At 41.7% G+C, this 24,098-nt stretch overlaps 2 protein-coding genes across 2 annotated transcripts in view; both read right to left on the bottom strand.

The window, feature by feature from the left end:
• COL6A2 (collagen type VI alpha 2 chain) overlaps nt 1–1,246 on the bottom strand; it is a 31,848-nt gene extending 30,602 nt beyond the window's left edge. Inside the window, exon 1 of the mRNA XM_078856449.1 lies at nt 892–1,246. The gene's annotated coding sequence lies outside the window, so the exon portion shown is untranslated. The remainder of the gene's footprint in view (nt 1–891) is intronic.
• Nucleotides 1,247–11,233: 9,987 nt separating this feature from the next.
• Nucleotides 11,234–24,098, bottom strand: part of LOC144936513 (collagen alpha-1(VI) chain-like) — a 62,264-nt gene continuing 49,399 nt past the window's right edge. Inside the window, exons 10-38 of the mRNA XM_078863659.1 lie at nt 23,762–23,782; nt 23,592–23,636; nt 23,402–23,455; nt 23,221–23,265; nt 23,055–23,081; nt 22,313–22,339; nt 22,116–22,160; nt 21,948–22,001; nt 21,727–21,789; nt 21,288–21,350; nt 20,964–21,017; nt 20,806–20,841; nt 20,615–20,677; nt 20,172–20,234; nt 19,575–19,637; nt 18,944–19,006; nt 18,472–18,522; nt 18,068–18,103; nt 17,689–17,751; nt 17,454–17,519; nt 17,279–17,314; nt 17,088–17,155; nt 16,141–16,330; nt 15,060–15,157; nt 14,535–14,721; nt 13,658–13,829; nt 13,348–13,377; nt 12,841–12,964; nt 11,234–12,585 (exon numbers count right to left, since the gene is read on the bottom strand). Coding sequence (XP_078719785.1) covers nt 12,081–12,585; nt 12,841–12,964; nt 13,348–13,377; nt 13,658–13,829; nt 14,535–14,721; nt 15,060–15,157; nt 16,141–16,330; nt 17,088–17,155; nt 17,279–17,314; nt 17,454–17,519; nt 17,689–17,751; nt 18,068–18,103; nt 18,472–18,522; nt 18,944–19,006; nt 19,575–19,637; nt 20,172–20,234; nt 20,615–20,677; nt 20,806–20,841; nt 20,964–21,017; nt 21,288–21,350; nt 21,727–21,789; nt 21,948–22,001; nt 22,116–22,160; nt 22,313–22,339; nt 23,055–23,081; nt 23,221–23,265; nt 23,402–23,455; nt 23,592–23,636; nt 23,762–23,782 — 2,412 coding nt within the window. The 3' untranslated portion in view covers nt 11,234–12,080. The remainder of the gene's footprint in view (nt 12,586–12,840; nt 12,965–13,347; nt 13,378–13,657; nt 13,830–14,534; nt 14,722–15,059; nt 15,158–16,140; nt 16,331–17,087; nt 17,156–17,278; nt 17,315–17,453; nt 17,520–17,688; nt 17,752–18,067; nt 18,104–18,471; nt 18,523–18,943; nt 19,007–19,574; nt 19,638–20,171; nt 20,235–20,614; nt 20,678–20,805; nt 20,842–20,963; nt 21,018–21,287; nt 21,351–21,726; nt 21,790–21,947; nt 22,002–22,115; nt 22,161–22,312; nt 22,340–23,054; nt 23,082–23,220; nt 23,266–23,401; nt 23,456–23,591; nt 23,637–23,761; nt 23,783–24,098) is intronic.

The raw sequence follows: 24,098 nt of genomic DNA, 5'->3' as shown, positions 1-24,098 counted from the left end.
ACAGTGACCCCACGTATCGGTCACTCGACGTTGTGCCTATGGCAATAACGTTACAACTCATCTCATTCTCCGGGTCTAAAGAGACCCGCCACCGACAGTGTCAGAATAAAGCCTCTTAATGTCAGCAGATGAGCGGGCTTCGGGTGCGTTGGAGCTCATCGGTATTCGTGCAAACGCAGAAGACAGCCCGATATCGGGCCGTGTGGCTACGTGGGAGCGCAGTGGAGGGCGCCTGCTCCCACGAAGGCAGCAGGCAGACGTCTGCTCACCCGTCTATCTGCTCACCCGTCTGTCTGCTCACCCGTCTGTCTGCTCACCCGTCTGTCTGCTCACCCGTCGGATGTCTGCTCACCCGTCTGTCTGCTCACCCGTCTGTGTCTGCTCACCCGTATGTGTCGGCACACCCCGAGGACTCGACCCAAGCCACCCGCGTACAACGCATTTGCGCATTTAAAATCAACTCCTTCACTTTGCTCCATTATTTGTGTACGACACATCGCGTTCCGCGACATTTGAAGTGCGGAGTATGTGTGTGCATTTGCGCGTGTGCTAACAAAGGATGCACCACTCCGAAACTCATCATCCGCTACTACAACTTACAATTTCACATCTGCGAGCGCAGATGATGATAAGAGGTTCGGATCAAGAACCGATAACTTACGGATTCGACTTGCATCGCACCCCCAGCGACGCAGGCGGAATCCGAGAGACCACAGCCCACAGGAATCCTCTAGCGCGTTGGCGCCGCAAGCCATAATTGCGCTCCGCTGCAGAACGAACATCTTTTGCGCGTAAAGCTCCATCGGGAGAGATGTTCCCGATGTGTGTGTGTATGTGCGTGTGTGTGTATGTGCTTGAGTGTACCGGCAAGAGTGGCGAGAGGACGGGTACCTGGTGATCCGGTGGTGAGAAGAGAGATGGGCAGAGCGGATGGGCAGCAGCAGCAGAAGCGCAGAGCTGCTCTCTCGTGCGGGAGCCGAGTGAGGAGCGGGGGGGGGCGTGGATGAGGGCGGGGTACGCGGGGGTGGACGCGCGTGGATTGCGGCACGACGGGGGAAACACACCCCACGGACAACACTCTCTCGCACACACACAGACACACCGGGAGGACAGGCAGGGGACACACCCACGCACACTCACGCACAGGCACACGCCGTCACAGTCCCGGCACAACTCATTGCGAGTGCTGTCACAACCCAGCTGTGTCACCCACCAAGCGCGTTAAGCTCCAGCGGAGCACCACCACCACGGCACTCTTCACTGACTCGGGGAGTCGAGGGAGGAGGTTTTCGCTCGAGGAGGGAGGAGCGGGGCTGTTGGCGAGTCCCTTTCTACGCACAAAAGCTTGCGTGGACAGTTACGCGTGTTTGTTCCTACGCGTAACTTTATAGAACTTGAACCACTTGCCGCTCGTAGGATAATACTCTGAAGAATCGTTGTGTGCGACGAACGTTTGCAGCCTCCTTGGCCAATTCCAATGTGAACTTTTCATAAAGGGAATGCGTGCCAAGTTATAGTCCTTGTCATCTGAGTGCGTACATGAAGTATACTTACGGAATTTCATTACACGTTCGAGTGTGCAGGAAGACAACTGGTGGTATACAAGTACAGTCATGATAACACATTACCGTCATTTACACAATTATAACGTATTATGAAACTCCCTCGCATCCAGCATATTTCCATCGGCACGTAATCTGCGCACAGCGCAACGACGCGGTGCCCACAGCTGTGCCCTTCGCAGGCGAGCTCCTCCCTCCTCCTGAAGTTGAGTGTCGACGATGCCCCCAAATGCGCGATGCACGGTTTCCATTCGCGATCGCGCGATCGGCGCGCCACCAAAGTCGCGACGAAGAATTCGCGCAGTGAGCGGCGTTGGAGCCGCCTCCGCCAGGCGGCGCTGTGTCCGCGGATCTCGGGAAATCGTCTTGGGGGAGAACGGGGGTTGGGGTGGGGGGGTCAGTTTGCCCTCCGGCTAGGGACTTTTGTTTTATGTTGCTGTTCTAGCAGTTCATAATCAACGTTTTTGGGTTAGATCGCGTTATTTATAAATGTGTCGTAACCCTCCACCACCCGACACGGCCAATCAGCAAAAAAGTGTCACGTTGACAAAAGACAAATCGTTCACTGCTTTAGCCCACCGGTGTGTTGAAGCGTGAAACCACAACATTCACACATTTTTAGCCCACCGGTGTGTTGAAGCGTGAAACCACAACATTTACAAAAAATTTTAAACTCAAACACGTTGATTATGAATAATATTGGTCGCGAAAGCCTACGTGTTAAACTGTTCTAGCAGTCTTTCCGGATTGATTTTAATTGTGCATCGTTTCATGTTTACGTTGTGAAATGTGTTGTATATATCGGTAACTCCCAGTGGTTCTATATTTGACGCGTATTTTGGTCAAACGTGATTTGGAGCGTATTTTGGTCGTGTCAAACAGATCATCACGATCAATGGGCATATAGCCCGTTAGGTGTCCACTGCACATTTCGTCCTTTGTTACCACTTTCCTCCGTCTCGTGCCAATATGCTTAAGTAGTGTCACATCTTTCTGGCACCAATAGCCAGTGGGTTTGCAGAGTACCACCGGCTATCATCAGAGATTTGTTCATGAAGCCATCCAGATATATAAACACAGACACAACTTCAACCGAGAAGATGGGTACAAACTGAGCAATTATTGGAAGGACGTTATTAACCAAGTAAAGTCTTAACCGACTGTGATGTTTCCATCCTACCTGCCGATGTCAGCTGTTATTTCCAACTCTATGAGTACATCACCAGGTTAAATGTCTGTACATTAACGGGCTAAGTGTCTCACTAACGCAGCTACCGTTTCCCCTTTCCCTCGATGTGGTGGGAGCTCTCGTTTTTTAACAGACTATAACTGGCTGTGATGTTTCTGTGTATGTGTAGTGACTGTGCTTGTCACTGTATGGTGCCGGGGCTTGCGAAGCCACGGCCGGTAATGTGTTGTCATTACGGGCAGCTCGGGTTTCGGGATGCAGTACCAACCCTAGCCGGGCTTGGGTGAGCGCTGGTTAGCGCAGAGGCACCGCGAGCAGTGTGCAGCTCGGGCTCCCGGTGAGGGAGTGAGAGGGAGCGTCAATCACTCAAGGTTACCTTGGGGCATGATACTCTGGTTGACCTGCTGTCACGTGACCTGACGATATTGGAGGGGGGCCACCGGTGGACGGGAGCCGTGGGGTGGTCACGTGGTCCAAAAGAGCTCTCGGGAACCTTCGAGATGGAGCTCGAGAGGCTTGGAAGGTTATATGCCCAGGAGCATATAACGAGGGCTCCGTGAGGAGCTCGGAGTTTTTCGTGTGCTGGTGTTACGAAGATCCACGTCAGGGAGAAGAAGCCTCTAGCCACGCGGTCCGGGACCCCGTTTGTGGTCCGGACCGGGATAGCGAACCGTGTCTAGTTTTGCCGTAGCGTGGTTAGATGGGCATTCGAGACCCGAGTGTAGATTGTGTTGTGTTACGTGTTAATGCGGAATAAATAGTGTTACTCCCAAGATAACGTCTGCGACTCAGTTGGACTCACTACATACAGTACATATTTTAAAATGCAATAATCCCACCGCTAACAAAGGTTATGGGGAATAGATCTCCCTGCACAGCTGCAATAGGCTGCTGTTTTTAAGGCGGGGGTTTGCGGGAAAGGGGCCAGATGTTTCCATTAACTTGCTTTAAGAGGAGTTCTGGCCAACGACCGTGCATTCCACACTCCAGTTAAGCCCAACAATGTGACGGCGAACGCCATCACTCAGCAATACATGTACCAGCTGCGACGCTCCAGTCACTTCAACTTTTTAAATGGAAACTTAAAGCATCATCTGATAATTATCCTTCACTTAACCTTCTAGATTCTCGTAAAAGTGTACAGCGTGCAAACCTGGCACTCATTAAAAATTTTCAGAATATAATTAATTAATTTAGACAGAGGTTTTCCCGACTGTGTTGTTAAGTAAGGGGGACATCTGGAAGTTGGCTTGTTCTACAGATCAAAGCACATGAACCGGTATAGCTTTGCTGTAAGACTGCATTCAATGCTTATGCAGATTGCATGCACTTTCGTGAGGAGTTTTGTTTCCACATTTACTGGATTCATGTGCCAGTGGTTGCTTCAATTGCTCCACCCATTCCACAAGAATATCCCACAGCCAATCAGAAGCCAGGGAAGGGCCAAGGAGAGTCTGAGTCGTGCATGCTTACATCAGCATGTGGACCAATCGGGCTCTGCCCGGTTTTCATAAACGAATACAAAGACATGCAAACGTGCATGTCCATGACTTGCTTCACTTTTTGATGGCAAAGACGTTGTTGAAGATAAAAATAGTGAAGATGATGAACGATAAAATTATGATGGTTATTAAAATTCGTAATGCGGACAAATGCAGATGAGAGTTATGAGTGTAGATTGATGAATACTATAATGTAATTGGGACTTACCCTAAAGAAAACGGGACAAATTTAGCAAAGGGTTGCCAAGAAACTGGAAACAAAAAACTGCGCTAAAAGAAGTAGCTTACCTAATTCACTTGCCTAAAATGGCTAAGGTGCCTTGCACGGTCCATCCCCTACCCATGAGGCCACTATATGTGACCCTATCTTGCAATGTCACATATCATGTGCCGTGTGATGTTATCTCGTTGTGCAATTTAAAATATAACGTTATTATTTATACTTAAATACCTCCAAGAACAAACACATGTTTGGAAACGCAACAGAATACAGGCAGTTTAACTCGTAGGCTTTCGCGACCAATATTCTTCATAATAGAGTTTTTTTTTGGGTTAGATCGCGTAAATATGAATGTGTCGAAATAGGCTTTCCCCTGATTGGACCAATCAGTTTCAAAGACAATGCATATATTATCAGAGTATGTTTTTTGATAATTGGTTTTTTACTCTTCTATCTGGCAACAAAACAGACACATTTTTACAAGGAGTCATGTTTGCATAGACCGCAATGCCTGCAGTCATAATACAAACAAAAGAACATAACTCTGATAATGTGCACTGTCCTTGAAGTTGATTGGTCCACACCCGAGACAGCTTTCCTTAGAGCCTAGTCTCACATGGGTTGGACCAGATGACGCCAAAGGCGCACAACTCAAAAACAATGCACCGTCAGAGTATGAGAGCTCGGGGCAAGCATCTACACTATGGGAACCTCATTTGCCAGTAAAAATATGATAATTGGTTTTTTACCCTTCTATCTGGCAACAAAACTGACACCTTTTTACAAGGAGTCATGTTTGCATAGACCGCAATGCCTGCAGTCATAATACAAACAAAAAAACATAACTCTGATAATGTGCACTGTCCTTGAAGTTGATTGGTCCACACCCGAGACAGCTTTCCTTAGAGCCTAGTCTCACATGGGTTGGACCAGATGACGCCAAAAGGCGCACAACTCAAAAACAATGCACCATCAGAGTATGAGAGCTCGGGGCAAGCATTTACACTATGGGAACCTCATTTGCCAGTAAAAATATGCTAATTGTTTTTTTACCCTTCTATCTGGCAACAAAACTGACACCTTTTTACAAGGAGTCATGTTTGCATAGACCGCAATGCCTGCAGTCATAATACAAACAAAAGAACATAACTCTGATAATGTGCACTGTCCTTGAAGTTGATTGGTCCACACCCGAGACAGCTTTCCTTAGAGCCTAGTCTCACATGGGTTGGACCAGATGACGCCAAAGGCGCACAACTCAAAAACAATGCACCGTCAGAGTATGAGAGCTCGGCGCAAGCATCTACACTATGGGAACCTCATTTGCCAGTAAAATATGATAATTGGTTTTTTACCCTTTTATCTGGCAACAAAACTGACACCTTTTTACAAGGAGTCATGTTTGCATAGACCGCAATGCCTGCAGTCATAATACAAACAAAAGAACATAACTCTGATAACGTGCACTGTCCTTGAAGTTGATTGGTCCACACCCAAGACAGCTTTCCTTAGAGCCTAGTCTCACATGGGTTGGACCAGATGACGCCAAAAGGCGCACAACTCAAAAACAATGCACCATCAGAGTATGAGAGCTCGGGGAAAGCATTTACACTATGGGAACCTCATTTGCCAGTAAAAATATGATAATAGTTTTTTTACCCTTCTATCTGGCAACAAAACTGACACCTTTTTACAAGGAGTCATGTTTGCATAGACCGCAATGCCTGCAGTCATAATACAAAGAAAAGAACATAAGTTTAACACGTAGGCTTTCGCGACCAATATTGTTCATAATCAACGATTTTTGGGTTTAGATCGCGTTATTTATAAATGTGTCGTAACCCTCCACCACCCGACACGGCCAATCAGTAAAAAAGTGTCACGTTGACAAAAGACAAATAGTTCACTGCTTTAGCCCACCGGTGTGTTGAAGCGTGGAACCACAACATTTACAATTTGAGTACGACGTTTCGCTGGTAATTGCATCCAGCATCATCGGGCAATTCGCCAGAATGGTGAATTGCCCGAAGAACGGGAGACACAGCAGAGCCTCACCATTCTGGCGAATTGCCCGATGATGCTGGATGCAATTACCAGCGAAACGTCGTACTCAAATTGTAAATGTTGTGGTTCCACGCTTCAACACACCGGTGGGCTAAAGCAGTGAACTATTTGTCTTTTGTCAACGTGACACTTTTTTACTGATTGGCCGTGTCGGGTGGTGGAGGGTTACGACACATTTATAAATAACGCGATCTAAACCCAAAAATCGTTGATTATGAAAAGAACATAACTCTGATAATGTGCAATGTCCTTGAAGTTGATTGGTCCACATCCGAGACAGCTTTCCTTAGAGCCTAGTCTCACATGGGTTGGACCAGATGACGCCAAAAGGCGCACAACTCAAGGACAGTGCACATTATCAGAGTTATGTTCTTTTGTTTGTATTATGACTGCAGGCATTGCGGTCTATGCAAACATGACTCCTTGTAAAAAGGTGTCAGTTTTGTTGCCAGATACAAGGGTAAAAAACCAATTATCATATTTTTACTGGCAAATGAGGTTCCCATAGTGTAGATGCTTGCCCCGAGCTCTCATACTCTGATGGTGCATTGTTTTTGAGTTGTGCGCCTTTTGGCGTCATCTGGTCCAACCCATGTGAGACTAGGCTCTAAGGAAAGCTGTCTCGGGTGTGGACCAATCAACTTCAAGGACAGTGCACATTATCAGAGTTATGTTCTTTTGTTTGTATTATGACTGCAGGCATTGCGGTCTATGCAAACATGACTCCTTGTAAAAAGGTGTCAGTTTTGTTGCCAGATAGAAGGGTAAAAAAACAATTATCATATTTTTACTGGTAAATGAGGTTCCCATAGAGTATGTTTTTTGTTTGCATTCTGACAACAAGTATTGTGGTTAATGCGGACATAATTCCTTGTTAAAGGTTCAGTTTGGTGTTTTAACATCTTAATACCTGTTTTATTCCTAGAAAACAGGGGAAAACCTATTCTCATATTTTGGTACTGGCAAAGGAGGTCCCATGATATAAATGTGTCGTTACACCCACTACCACCCGACACAGCCAATTAGTAAGATTTGTGATGTAAACAAAACATGCCAATTCGTTACTCGTGTAATGACAAGGTGACACCTGCCGGCCTGGAGGGGTAATTACAGTTATGGCTGCATTACCTAAGGCCTTATTATAAGGGGGGCGTATCTGGGGTAAAGGTCAAGGACGGAGTCAGTCGAGAAGCTCCGGGAACCAGCCCGAAGGTTCTGGAAAGAGAGCGTGGCCAGAAGTGGAGCTTGGCTGCGCCGGGCAAATATGATTGGGACCGAACCAGAGGTTCTGGGCTGTTAGCGGGTCCTGGGTCCTGGCTACGTCGCTGCTCGTCGTCATCTCTTCGTCTCCAACCACGTGGCTGTTCTTCTGCAAGACCCTCTCCGTCGCCGCCGCTATGTTATTCGGACAGTTAGCATAGTCTATGCCGGAGATGGGCTGTGTGTTAGGATCACCTATGTGTAGCTGCGTTACGAAGTGTATCGCCCCGTGTGCTCTTAATAAATAAGAAGCCTTCTACTCGACGTGTCTCGGAAGTCGCTCAAAACACTAGTACAGCACACCGGTTTGTTGGATAGTAAACCCACAACATTTACAATTCGAGTATGACGTTTCGCCAGTAATTGCAACTAGCATCATCCGGTGACAGCCAGATTTGTGGAGAAATCCTCCTGTTTCGTTCTTAAATAGAGGGATAAATGTGATGTTGTCACTTGTGATCCAATCAGGTGCGAAGGCCATAGAGGTGGGGGGGGGGGTTATTGTATGCATGTACATTACAATGGAAATCCATTACCGGTTGGGTTATTCATTTGGTAATCAACATGCATTATGCATCCACATTATGCATGCAAATTGTGCTTGCACATCCTGCCGTGTTGTGTGTGTATTACTTTATATTCTTTTGTTCTTTCGGTACAGTCACGTAGATAGAAAAAAAATAATAAAAAATTGAAGTGAATACAAAAAAATAATAAAATAAAAATAATAAACAAAAATACACTAATGTAGACTGTAGCCTGGTTCTTAACCTCAGTGAGCGTACTGACAGTCTATAATGTAGACTGTAGCCTGGTTCTTAACCTCAGTGAGTGTACTGGCAGTCTATAATGTAGACTGTAGCCTGGTTTTTAAGCTGGTGAGCGTATTGGCAGTCTAAGATGTAGACTGTAGCAATGGTTATTAAACTGAGTGAGTGTACTGGCAGTCTATAATGGAGACTGTAGCCTGGTTCTTAACCTGAGTGAGCATACTGAGAGTCTATAATGTAGACTTATTCTTGGTTCTTTCAGTAATTAAAATAGAATGAAAATCAAACAGAAATAAAATAATATCAATAAAAACTAAAACCATGACGTTTCGATCGCAACACAAGTGGTCGTCATCAGGAAAAGGGAGGTTAGCCTCTAAAGGGAAACTGTTTATAAAGGTTTAGAGATGGGCAGCTAATGTTAATGTAGGAGAGAGCAATGCCAACGCAGTGGGTCTACAGTCTACACCAATCAAAAGGGCCGCCAGGCAATCATTTGCACCTCGCTTGACATACCCACACTGCTGACGGTGGAGGTTGACAAGAAAACACAAATCAAGTCATGACCCAAAGTGGTTGCATCTTTCCAATGATTGCTGAGTTTATAACCATCCTCTCGGTGGAAATTGTGTCTGTATATATGGATGGCTTCATAAACGAATCTTTGTTGATAGCCAGTCGGCTTGCAAAGTACCATTGTCTTAGAAAAATCAATTTCCTGTGAACCAGACTTATTAAAATAATGATCAGCCACTGCAGAAGTATTGGTCCTACCGTGTTTCAAATCTGCCTTATGCTCACGAACACGGTCCGAGACATGTCGCTTAGTTTCCCAATGTACTGTAACTGCTGCCGCAGATACAGCTTAGTTGCCCCACCCATGCTGCTGACACACTTGGGCTACGCCAATCTCTAAACCTTTATAAACATTTTGCCTTTATAGGCAAACCCCCCTTTTCCTGATGACGACCGCTTGTGTTGCGATTGAAGCGTCGCGGGTTTATTTATTTATTTAAAACATTTTTTTTTTTATATTTAAATTACCGAAAGAACCAATAAAAAGTCTACATTATAGGCTGCCAGTACACTTACTCACCGATGTTAAGAACCAGGCTACAGTCTACATTGGTCTTTTTTTGTTGTTTATTATTTTATGTTGTTATATTTTTTATTCACTATATTTTTTATTATTATTTTTCTACCTACGTGAATTTACCGAAATATCCAAAGAATATGAATACCTGCAGTCACGAAAGTTTTAAATCAAAATGTATTACTTGATTATTCGCTTCCAATCAGCACTAAGCCTGTAGCTATCCGAAAAGTTTTTTTATTTCTCTAAATTTCGATAGATAATCTAATTAGACTTGGCCAGTAGTAACTTATTTTTCACAGAACTTCAACATTATCAAAATCAATTGAGTCTCCTTGTTGGCACGCGTGTTCTGCCACTGCCGACAGTTGTCTTTGGGAGTATTTAATATTTCGTTTGGTATTCTTTTAGTCTCATACTGATCATTCTTCCTGTCTGACTAACATAGTATTTGCCACAAGAGCAATTCATCCGGTACACACCTTCTGTTGATAGCTTTGGTAATACGTACATCTTTACAAGTGATGACATTACATTTATTCCTTTATTTAAGAACTAGATGTACTACCCGGGATTTGGATTCACCACGCCCGGCCGCCTTTGTCTCCCCAGTGGCGATGTTCACACACACACACCAGTTACTCGTTTGAGTCGACCTAGGAGAGGCCCAGGAATGGTTGAAATAATCGTCACCGGTGGTGGCCGTGAACGGGAATCGAACTCGGGTGGCGAGGTTCGTAGCGCAGCGCGCTAACCGCTACGCTACAATGCGTTACGCTTCCACATGCGCGGGTCACTTGACAGATTTGACGTCACAGCTCATTTGCCGTGCAAAAGAATTATGCATTATTGAGCTCCCCCCCCCAAAAAAAAACAAAAGTGTGTTTATTTTTATTTTTGCATGGTGTACAGTCTGGAAAGTTCCCACATGGCAAATTTCCAGTTTGTTGCATGTCGGGAAGTACGCTAAACATTTTGAACAGACACACATATTCACAACTGCCTTTTATATATATATGGAGATGGAGATGAAACCGGAGGATGTCTCCACAAATCTGGCTGTCGCCAGATGATGTGAGTTGTAATTACTGGCAAAACGTAGTACTCGAATTGTAAATGTTGTGGGTTTACTCTCAAACACACCGGTGTGCTGTACGAGTAACGAATTGGCATGTATTATTTACGTAACAAATCTTAATAATTGTCTGTCGGGTGGTGGCAGATTTAACGACACATTTCTATTTACGAGATCTAACACAAAAAAAACCTCTATAATGGATAATACAGGCATATACATTGTTCTTCCTTGTTAGCCTGTTAGAAGATACCCATTTTATGGGTGGAGTGATAGAGCAGTGATTTTTGTACTATGTTATGAACCAGGAGACCTTAGTTTGTTTCCCAGCCATGGTCCTTGGGTCCCTCTTCACCAAACCACACTGACTAGTGTGGTGAAATACGGTCAAACAATCCCCATGACTGACACGGTATGGGAAAGCTTTCATCCAGCAGTGGATTGATAGCTTTTAACTGTTCAGATAGAAAAGACAACCTCAAACTCGTTCTTCACTTTAGCACCATTTTATTGTTTTTATAGGCGATGAATACAAATAACGATCCAAAGTTTAAACCACGAACAGTATACGATACACTTGACAGTGCTCAGTTTATACTTCGATGAACTGTGATAACACGAGAGGATAACCATCAGTGAATGAAAAGTAAAAATTTCAGTATTAATTGCAATGCTAAAGCAGAGCTCAGAAAAATGTTATAGATGTGAAATAGTGAAATAGGAAGGTCTATAATCAATGTCAAAAATAGTAAAGATAAAACTTGTGTTCATGTAGTGTGTTAAACAAAATATCAATGATTACTTGCAATATGTATGATAAAATAATCAGCACATTTTAAATGACAATTAAATGTAAACTTGTGGTGTATTTTCCATCTGCTTTTGTTGTTTTTCATGCGATTCTACAAGGTTGCACTATTTAATTAGTTATTTTATCCCAGCTCCTGGTCTATATATCAAACTCACTTTATAAAAAAACTAATATAAACTACTACACAGATGTTAAAAATTTCTCCAAATTAACTTTTTAAAACGTAACTTGTTCTGCAATTCCAAACTGATTACATAATAGGAAACAGCTTTGATCATATAAAAAATGGGAAAAGAAATGGCACGATAAAACTTAATTTTAAAAATTCTGCTTTCACCCCTTTGTGATATCAAATGTACGCTCCTTAAACTTTAAATGCACAGTCTATATTTTTTCACAATTCATGAGAGTCGCAGGACAATGCTCAGTTTTTCAGAGGTGATCAAATCTTAACTGAGCTCACGTCTTTGTTAATTTAGCAATGTGCATGATGCATTAGTTTTAACTCTGGAAATGCATACACTGAGGAAGCTACTAGGCTGTGGGATTTTTGGAAATCCTGTGAGCGATCTTCTGGTAGGTTATGTCATTGCTGAGGACATCGTAGTCCACGATGGGGATGACCTTCTCCTGCATGACATCCATTTTCTTTGTGTTCACCTCTCCCGTCACGAGTATGGAGAGCACCTTCTCATTCACATTCTCTCCCATGGACACGATATGAATGTTGACTTTAGCTTTCATCAATTCTTTAATTTGGGCTACCAGAGCACTCTGCTTGCTGTCTTGCACGTGGCCATCTGTGAATATGAGCAATTGCCGCTTGGCCTTGGCCACAGGCTCGGCCTTGCTGTTTATGTAGTTGGCCGTGAAGCGCAGTGCATCCGGCAAATCTGTGGTGCTTCCCAAGAATGTTTTTTCATGGATCCTTTGTGCCACCAGCGTGGCGTTGGTGTCGAAATCACTTACAACCTCCTGTTGTTTGGTGTTGCTGAACTGAATGACTCCTACGCGAGTCGTACTTCTGGCACTCCTGTCCCTGTAAGCATATTAGCATGATGATCATCAGCAACAGCAACAACAGCAGCAGTAGCAACAGCAGATTCGTCATTATAAACAGTCGTTTCATTATCATTTACTTAAAATATATATTCCACGTGAAAGAACAAGGACTTAAGACATGTTATCATGATTATTTTAATAAAAAAACTCTCGCTATCCTTGCACAGAGATCCATGATGATGTTGATAAAGAAATACTCTAGTAGTTTTGAGAACCCTGCTAGGGAACATACTTTGGCACGAGTAATCGCTTGGCCACTTTCTCCACCACCAACTTGACGCTTTTGAAGTTATTTTCGCCAATGCTAGCAGAGCTGTCCAGCAACATCATGAGGTCTGTTGGCACGGTGAAGCCAGCTACACAGACAAAAGTAATACAGCAGCAGGGAAAGAAAACAATGGCCTGTCAAATCCTGTACATTGTTATGCTTGCTGTGACAAAAATAAAATTAAACAAATCTTCATACCAGTTCCAAAGAGTTACATATAAAGTATGTTTAAAATGCCTTAAATATTTCTTCATAGAGATTCCAAAGCAATTTACGATGAAAGCATACATCGATGAATGAATAACTTAAATCGTAAATTATATGTTTTATATATACTACACGTATTGTTGTTGAATGATGATAGATTTAAAATCTCACGATGCGCAGGTACACACAATACAGAACCTGTAAAATTATTGGTCATTTAACATTTACAGGACCATAATCTTGGATACTAATGACATATCTTACCAGGACAAGTAAAATCTGGACACTTCCGATCTGAAAGAAAACAAAAAAACAAACTTAAACTCAACATTTGCAATTAAGTCGTAAAAATAATTTAGTTTTATGCATTGGGCAGCAATTGTTCATAATTCCAAGCAACTTAATTTTTTCACAGAAACCTAGTCCATCACCTTACTCATTACATGGCATCTGTCCAAGTTTTTGTTGTTATATCATAATTCACTTAATAATTTGTTAAACTATACACGCATAACATGAAGATGTCTAAGAAACGTAAAGTGTATGAGACAAGGCAACCATTGGCTGTGAAGACCTTTGCAGATGACATTGGTGACGTTCTCCAGGAAGGAATCGTCCAGAAGCTCAGCGTAGGAGGCAACGGCCAAGACGGAGTCGGAAGTCGCTTTGGCATTGCACTCAATATCTGTGATGCCTTCTGCCCTTGGCCCCCGTTTAAAGGCATCTCCCACTCCCACACCTCTAACCTGAAATGTAAATATCAAAATCCGAAGAACACTGTGAGACTATGTCAACACTTATGCAACGTCAGTGCTGTAGTCAAGGAATTTCAGCACAGGATAATGAACCTGATGAGCACACATTTTCACGTGGTATTGTTTGGTATTCGAAAGTTTACGTATGCTTATACAGAAGGTTTCCATGATACGTAAAATGGCAACACTATGCAACACAATTTTTATTCTTGGGTAGTAAGTGCTATTTCGTAATTGCTTATGCCTAAAAGTATATAAAATGCCTATTATTCTCCACAAACTTTGCTTTGGTGACCAGGACAGTGATATTTTTAAATTTACCTATTTTCAATGAGAAAATGGGTGAATTCTTTTCGTTCACATAAAGTCAGAAAAAAACAACATATGAATCAAAATTTACATGTATTTATACTAAAGTAATAACAAAATGACTACAAAAGATTTAGACTCCAAGCAGCATTAAAAAAAACTCACAATGTAATCAGTCCCATTGTGTAATTACGGTGAAATGAATGTTAGCCATCATTTGGACATTTGAACTTACACGTTTGTGAACATTTGGACATATATGAACTTAGACGTTTGTGAACATTTGGACATGTGAACTTACACGTATGTGAACTTGTAAGTTCGCATATGTGAACATTTGGTCCCGTGAACTTACACATATGTGAACTTACACATATGCGAACTTACACGTATGCCAGGCAGATTGCAGAGTGACTTGAGGGACTTGACATCCCTTTTATCATCGTTGCGCCCATCCGTCAACACAATGGCCACGCGGTTGGGGTTCTGCGTCTTCTCCAGAAGTTTCTTCGTGAAATCGAGTGCGTGTCCTGTGTACGTCCCTCCAGCGATCCAGTTGAGATTCTTGATAGCCCTGCAAATAAAAACGACAGGAGCGTTATTTGCCATTTATCAACAGCATGATGAGCCAAGGTGATGAAGAAGTCGACCAAATGTATGAAGAAATGACCCAACAACTAAAATGAGGATAAAAATGCATTTCAAAATCGTAATGGGTGCCTTTGGTGCAGAAGTGAGTACAAGGTGACATAAGACGATTGGTAAATGTGGCATTCGAGTGAGGTTTGAGAGAGGCAAGTGTCTACGAGAGTCCGCAGCCAGCGAGAGGTAGCAAACAACAAATACCTTTAAAAAGGGCCGACTGATAATGAATTATAAATAAGTTAAACATTAAAGACAAATATTTGTTACCGTTTAAAATCCATTAGGGACTTGATGGAGGAATCTTTGAAGTTGATCATTTCCTCGGTTTTTTCGTGACTGTACTGCACCACCATTATGTTGGATTCCTGAGGATCAAGACGTTGTTCAGGAGAGTGCACAGGTGCTTTTTCTAAAAAGGGGTGACTACAGATTGTGACATTCCATCAGGTTTAAATATAAACTCTTGAAATGCAGGATATCATCGCATAATACCAAAAATTTACAATATCGTGTAAAACAAGTTCACATGTGCACCATGTTTGACTTTTTGTTTTAGCTGGGTACTGTAAACTAAGTCTGTTTACTCTCAATTACAGCCAGTGGGAAGGTTATAAATAAGTGTCATTGCACATTACAGTAATTTAATTTAATACATGCATAGTCTTACCTGAGAAATATAGATCTCAATAAACATTTTAAAAGTGTGTCATATAATCCTCCATTCCACACATCCAATGAATAAAAGTTGTAGCGTGAACATACGTGCCAATTTATTACCTGCAACTGTTCAATGTGCTGAAGCAGTACAAAATTGGCACGTTGTTCATCATGCGACGGCACGTTGTTCATCACGCGACAACTTTCCAAATAGCTATGTCGGGTGGAGTAGGGTGTATGCCACACATTTTACAAACGCAATCTGACCCAACTATCAATTATGCATCATAGTATTGGTCACGATCTACTATGCGTGACATTTTACTCTACTGTTACTCTCCTGTTAGTTGAATGTGTCATTGTGTTTTGTGATGTTGTCTTGACTGCTGTTTCACAATGCTGATATGTGCACTGTATATTTACTGCTCTTTTGACTGTATTATTATATTCTGATTCAAGTCATCCTAGCAAGATAGACGATTGGACTCAGTGGCCTTGTAACTGGTTTATTTAAAGTTGACGACTAAACATGTTTGAAAACTTATTTCTTAAGAACATGTTTCTTTTTTTCAGATTGTTATCCTTGCCCGCACCTCCGATTAGCACGGTTGGCTACGTACAGTGCAAACGAAGTTCAACGTAATAAATGTTTTGGTTCATGTCTGTGGATTTGCCTCCTTAGAAGACGTACCTTTATATTGTCATTGTCGACCACTCGGTTGAGAACTTGGATGATGAACTCCTTAGATATGGTGAAGCTCTCCGTTCCAATACTCTCGGAGCTGTCCAGCACAAAGATCAATTCCACAGGCCCACACTTGCACTCTGACATTGGGCACACACACACATCACAATGATACATTGAAATAAAGCCCATTGAGCTCGAATGTGCATAATTTTCAATGACAGTATCGAGAATATGAAACATTCTATCCACTAAACTAGATGTTGCAATAAAGATGTGTTATGTATCAATTTAAAGCTTTCGTGACTGCAGGGATTCATCTTCTTGGAACCAAGAAGATGTGTTATGTAATCCATAAATAAATCGATTCAAGGAATATAAAAAAAGCATATTGCTTACCACAGCAGGCTGGAGGGGAATACAGGAGAGACAAAAAAGAGAATGTATAATTAGTCACTTCCTTGCACAATTCAGATGTATTTTAAGCTACCATGTGGCTCTTATTTTCAGCATATAAAGGCCAAGAGTTGTTTGTCTAGACTTTGTTTTTGTGAAGTTAACATATTTTGTCCATTTATGGAAAATTGTATCACAAGTGATGTACCCTTTACACCACAAGTTTTCTTCTGTATACAATTTAAATGAGGGTTATATCATCCAAGACACAAACATGTCAATTCATACAAAACATTATGTTTTGCTTGAGTTCTCAATAGAAATTCCTTTTGAGTTTTTCAACCATACCCACATGCTCATTATGTAGCCAAGTGTGCAATCACAAGGAAGCATTTAATTGATGTCTGAGCTCTTGTGGTTTACAATAATTTTCTCAGAACAATTCTCATACATATTTGTGTTTGCAAGTGTTTATTTCAAACGGATGAGCAGTTTTCCTTAACATGCAGAGTGCAGGAACATATGAAGTGTTCTTTTTCTTCACAGTTAATTATGACAATGTTCTCATAATCATCGGACTATACTTACAACACATGCGGCGAATTATATCCAGCATCTCGCATTCCTGCAACGACAAAAAATGGTATTCTTTCAAGGGATATTCGAAGCTACTCTATGATTATGCATCACATAACTGTACTATGCAATTATAACGTGCACGTGGTAGGGATTACTGGAAATTACGCACATCGATTGCAGGTTTTCCTGGACTGCCTGGTGGACCCTGGGAAGATAAATTCAATCATTTTTGTCAGTGCATGAGGCAATGGTCAATGTTCGAACGATGCTATTGTATTCTACTTTTATAAACACAATGTGAATGTAAACACGAAGAGAAATGGTAACAATAGGTGGCATCTCACTATGTCACCAGGCGGCCCGGGATATCCCTTTGGTCCTTTAGGGCCTGCCTTGCCATTTATGTTTTGCTGCAAGGAAAGATTTCACATTTGTTCATTTAGGCAATAAAAACTTTGGTAAACACGTATTGCAACTAAAGTCACTATCATGCACACTGTTTAGCAGTTACATGTTTAGAGCGTTATTACGACGATTAAATAATATAAAAGAGTATATTGGGGTTTGCACCAAACTCACATCTTCACCAGCATCTCCAAATTCTCCTCTGTCTCCCTTTAATCCAGGGAACCCTTTAGGACCCTGTACAGGGGGAAAACGACATTTATGGAGTTGCTCTTTCCGAATATTATATATACTATCTCTTCCACAGGGCAATCACAGCACGCAGTGCTCATGAACTGCTCGATTTACTCCTCTGAAAATGTAATAAACAACAAAAACTAAAAAAATTCCGTTATACAGTATGCATATCTCGATGTCTTTGTGCACAGATTGGAAAAATATATACTAATAAGTATTTTGATAACAATTATTTCATTCCCCAAATATGTGTACAAAGATAAATGTTAAAACATGAGATTTCATAGGCAGTGCTTGTGGCTGCTGGAATTCTCACTCTGTCACCCGAAGGCCCTCTCTGCCCTGAAGTTCCCTGGGGATAGAAATGAACAGCATGGAGATCACCGAAGCTGATAATGCATAGTTTCTCCCTTTTATTGCCTTCATGAAAATTAAATAATACATTTCATATCAAGTCGGTCATGCAAAACTACATCTCACAACACTGTACAAGAAAACAGAAATAAAATAAAGAAAAAATGTTGCACTTCACAAGACACATAGCACACCCAAACCAAGGTCAACTCAATTAATAGAGCACAGTTATTTTATCTTAAACACAGCATTCGCACAACATTTGCAATATATAAACTAACATTCCAAAGGTGAATGCACATAATAAATAATAATACTGCCTCAAAAATGCAGTAACTGCTGAACAAAGGGAAGGGAGTAACTCACAGGGAACCCTTGCTGTCCCTTAATGCCCTCTGCAGGAGTGCCATCTTCACCCTAGGAGTGCAACACCCACAGTTTGAACATCAGCAGCATAATTTGATATACACTATTACATTCCAGCAACATGCCACATCATTAAAATATTGCATACACATCAATCAATGTTGTCAGCAGTAATTTAAATATATATGTAGTCAAAACATGTCCACATGTCCAAGCATGACGATTATAGTGCAGTCCGGGTTGAACCTGTTAATCCTCGAAGTGCATTTTTGGGAGGTGTATTGTTAATTCAAACTTTTATGTCGTGCAGAAATTAAGGTCAGATGTTGTCCAGAGACTTATGCTTAAAAATACTGGCATTATCAGTGATGAGGGTTGAATTGGTGAGTGCAATGACACAATGCTCGAACATACATGCAATGAATTATGGCCAATGGAGGATGAGTGGTAGTGTTGTAAATTGCCACCTTACCCTCATTCCTACAGGGCCCTGCTCTCCAATGGGCCCTGGTACTCCTTTTGGTCCATCAGAACCCTAAAACGACCGACAACCAGTATGGATATGTTAGCTTGGGCTATGGAAGGAAACAATTAACCCATACATTCTTTACACACACATACACTCACATTACAATGTCCTATCATAGCATCTGATTTACTGCCTCAAGAGTTGCTGCAAAACCCAACATTTCACGGAGCCATTTACCAGTGCAGTAGTTTAGCAGTTTTCCATTTTCGCTTTTGTGAGGCCCGCCAGCTGGCTCATATGTACATTATACTGTACGGCATAGTTTTCCACTTACTATATAGCAAGGGCAGTTATGTTGTATGCTGGATATATTTTTTTCTGAAGTTTGTTGCTACTAGTACCAGCAGCAAAACATTCAGATAAAACAAATACTTCAGAATATGTTGCTCAGAAACACCTTTTAAATTTTGCAATTAATATTTCAATACATTCGTGAATCCATGCCTGTATTCCATCAGCAAAATAGTAAGTATGGTCGCCTTTTACTCTGTAAACTCATAAGAAATCTGAGCAGCACATGACACGTGTTTAAGTTTACACACACAGTATTATTTTAGCAATATAGAGGGCACACCTCTTCCCCGGGGATGCCCGGTTCGCCTTTATGACCTTTGGCACCTGCCCTACCTTTGGCACCCTGCGCAGGAGACGAGAGGGAAGAGGTGTTAGGTCCACAAGACCACAAGCAAATGCACAATATGTAAAAATTCACTCTAATGTACCCATACATTTACATTTTGGAATTAATATCAATTAATCAGTATAAATTACGAAAGGATATTGTAATGCATGCAATTAAAGAGGCAAGATATCCCTTATTCTTTGGGTTCCTCCATGTCAATCCAGTGTAAGCAATGTGGTCTGAAGATTCTGGCACTGTGATTGGCTTGCTTCTCTATTATTCAACCAATACATCTGAAATATGTTATACTTGCAGCATCGGGGTACAGAAATGGCCTAGTGCTGCCTTGCTGTCCACCATTAGAGGCCTCATATTGACTCATCCAAGTATACGAATGAAGCAATACCAGCATAAACCCATTGAAGCCAAATGAAACCATGAAGCCTCTCGAGCATTTCTCAGCATGTAATGTTGCATCACCTCTTTAGGTTGGTGACCCCTTCAAACATTTCTCTGGGATATCCATGTGGTGCCTGAGTCTAATGGTACCTGTTTGCCAACGTCGCCTGAAAAACCCTCATGTCCATCTGGACCAATCGCGCCATTTACTCCCTGCAAAAAAATAATAATATATAATCAGGGGAAGTAATCTGCAACATCGAGGGGAAAGGGTAAGTTTACATATTCGCAAGCAATTTTGGTAAACACATCTTTTCATTGAAAAAATATATATGTCACGTGTGTATGGCATACACATAGTAGGCTATTGTAAAAAGGCATGTTAACATTTAAATAACAGCACCTCTGAAATGTTTACCGCATTTCTAAATAGGTTTGTGTAACATTTATATGCAATATTGTATTGGAGTTTACATTGTCAAATTTCCATCCTCCACGTTTGTCCTTGGGCCTCCATTAATTGTGAGAAACACCAGCTGATGTCTGGTGAGATTAACTCTGATAACGAGTATGTGAGTACGTTGAGAATTCACCTTGTCACCTTTGCTTCCACGATTGCCCGGAGGCCCAATCATTCCTGGGTCGCCTTTGGAGCCCTAGCAGACATGCACAAGAATATTCCAATGTAAGAATGCCCTTACAGAGACAGCAAAGAAGACAATGGCATCGTCAAGAAACAACACACCCCTCTCACTTCGCATATATTTTAATAAAATATTCTTACTATTAATCCAGGTATTCCTGGACCTCCAAAGTCTCCCTACAAAGACAAATCACACAATCACCAGGATAAATGTTATTGAATATTCAATTGTGACATAGATTATAATACATAAATTAGAAACATCTGCAACACTCATGTGCACAAGAGGTTATACATACTTCATCACCCCTCTCTCCTTTTACTCCGTTTAGCCCATTGCGACCACGATCGCCCTAAAAAAGATAATGTAAAAGTTAATACAGTATTTTGCATACACGGCAGTAAAAAAAACATATTTAAGTAATGATGGATGGGTTTACACAGTTGTATATTTAGCAAATGTATATGATCCAGCAATAACTTGATATTATTACCGATATAATATGAGCGATAATTCTTGAGGAGGCACATTTTTGCATTGTGTAACACACACGTTTTTGCTGTGCTAATAACGAATCATGTTACAATGTTCAAGGCTGCAGTGTATCTCCTCTCTGCCATACCTTAGGGCCTGCAGTACCCATTATACCGGGAGGGCCTGGAGTACCTTCGTCACCATTGTTACCCTGCACAGGGAAATACCACGAGATTCATCTCAGTCAAGTAAAGCACTGGGAAGAAAGCACAAGAATATGTGCCCCCAATAGGCGCTATCACAGCACATGAATCCAGCTATTAAAAAAATCCAAGATAAGATAAGAAACACCTGAACACGACAAACCTGCATGTCTGCCATTTTGGACCTGTTTATATGTTTTACGCACACACACTAAAAATGTATTCAATCATCATAAACTTTCGGCGATGTAATTATGGAGCTTGTGCCAGGTAGGTGCAATTGGAAGACCACACAACGTGGCGAACGTTCGTCAGCAGGTCCTGGGATAGACCCAGGTATTAAGGATTAATGATCACAAATGTGTAAATGTACTTAAATGTTACCTTTTGGCCTTTCTTGCCAAACAATCCAGCATCTCCCTTGGGACCCGGTTCTCCATGTTCTCCCTGTAATGGCACAGGCTTACTGTGAACACAAGCCTTGTGTTATGGTCTTGTCCTATTAGCATCAACAATAGCTACTTCCAACAACCTTTTGACGTTCATACCGAACACGTTTGTCTATAGTACATCTGCTGTGATTGTGTTTGAATTAAGACACATACATCACTGCCTGGGTCTCCAACACAGCCCGGAATCCCGTGGTATCCATGATCACCCTGCAAGAAACAGCGAAGACAGGTCTGGGTTAAACGAGCTAGTCACAGGCTGTAATGGTGCAGGATGCAGTGGACAAGAGATGACCATGGTTCTGCATTGTAAATGTATATTACCTTCAGTCCGTCCTTTCCGTCTATCCCAGACAAACCCTTGTCTCCCTGGGTAGCAAAAATAAGAACAGGTCAGAATACAGTCGGTGGATGAAAGTATGGTGAAATATAAGGGTAGTAAACAAATTATAGTAACTATGAAGTGTGACATTTCAAAAATATTACACCATTAAGAAAGATCTGAGGTGCGTGTGTCAAACCTTATGGCCTTGTCCTCCTCTTCCACCCTGGTAAACGGGAGATGATGGCAGACATCAAAAAAGCACAAGATAGCACGTTAATCAAAAACCCGCTCAATTTCACGTGTTCTAAGCAGGTGTCATTAGTTTTAGTCGTTTGCCTTACTAGTGGATGGACTCGCCTGTATGTCTCAAGTTAGTAAAAAGATACACAATTGAACACATAGATCCATAACGGAGCTGTATGAGTCACCCAGAGAAATGTAACATCTTTAAGATGGGAAATAACTTTTAAAACTGTATGGTACAATTAACATGTACACTTACTGCTTCGCGTTTTGGGTATACCACCATGGTCTATCAGCACAATGACCGTACTCATGATTTCCCTGACATTTACAAAATGTAGTTTCTTGACCCAGAGGAATTTTTCATTACTTTGAATATTTAGCTTCTTTGATTTGTATCTGTGTACGTACGGGCTTTTAACTATTACAACTCCACATCAAATGATTTTGCGAAATGCAAATTCAATTTTTACTTTCACAGCACAGCAATTAAATGACCAAATTAAACTTTGCAAAATATAAGTATATTTTTGCATGTATTTTATAGCATTATTATACTTATATCGTGCTTAAATACTACAAAATATTCTGTTAATGAAGCAATTATACAATTAGTTTACATTGGTATATACAAGTACTGTATTATGCAAAGCATCTTTATTTAACAGGGCTCATTTGTGTGACTGGATTGTTACCTTATCTCCAATAAGCCCACGGTCACCCTATAAAAAACAAAACAAAGATTCAACGGTATGCATGATGCCTTGAAGTAAAATTAACGCGCTTACACAATAACACACTTATTTTTTTGTGCAAATCAAAATGAACGACATGAAAAAGGGTCAATTAATGTCATCGTACCTTCTCACCCGGATGGCCTGGAGGCCCGATGTCACCAGCCGAACCCTGTGAAACATATCCGTTAGTAACAACTCATTTCCATCTACATTATCGATGTGTATACTGTCAACATCGTGAGTAACAGCGAGAAACAAGAGTGGCGACTGTAGGAATGTGCCATGGGTGCTGATGTCAACTCTACCGGGAGGCCATCGGAGCCTGCTCGACCAGGCGGTCCTCTCTTCCCGCCTGAGCCCTGGAGAGGAACAGTGAAAGCATCTGCCTGTTAGCCATCATGCGCGCTACCAATGCTGTATCAACTGTGCCTATAATGCACTGATACTAGTGCAGATGGTGCAATACACGTGACTTGTGAGTGTTGTAGTACTTACAGGGTCACCTTTGTCACCTGCGGTTCCAGAGATTCCACGGGGTGCCTGTCAATGAACGAGAAGAGCAATGCTCACTTGCCTTTGTATTGCACACCTTGAAGACTTTTAGTGAACTTGTGTTTGTGTTTATGGATGCTTTTTTTAAGTATTTCAAAACCTCAGGTACTTACATCACATTCGAAGGTGCAACACTTAAAGAGAAGAAAAAAAACACAAGTTAGTTTTGCCAACAAACTACTTGGGATTCGTGATGCCAGCAGTGTGAGCAATTGATACAAACAGACCAGAAGGAATTAAAATGTGCTGGCAAGATATAAAGGTCTCAGGATTGGCTGTTGAAACGTCCGGAGGTGAAATTACGAAAGTTGGAGAATCATCTTCTTGGTGATATCTTTTCTTTCCTATAATTGTTTAGATGTTGAGTCTAATCATCCCAACTGCTGTAACAAATGTTTGTAAACAGAATCCCACACAGCCTCGTGTCACGTGAATGGACATCTCTACTGG

The sequence above is a fragment of the Lampetra fluviatilis genome, chromosome 1 (genome assembly GCF_964198595.1).
Source record: "Lampetra fluviatilis chromosome 1, kcLamFluv1.1, whole genome shotgun sequence".
In the NCBI taxonomy this organism is placed as follows: Eukaryota; Metazoa; Chordata; class Hyperoartia; order Petromyzontiformes; family Petromyzontidae; genus Lampetra; species Lampetra fluviatilis.
Note: the sequence above shows the minus strand (reverse complement) of the source record. Positions and strands in the feature narration are given on the sequence as shown.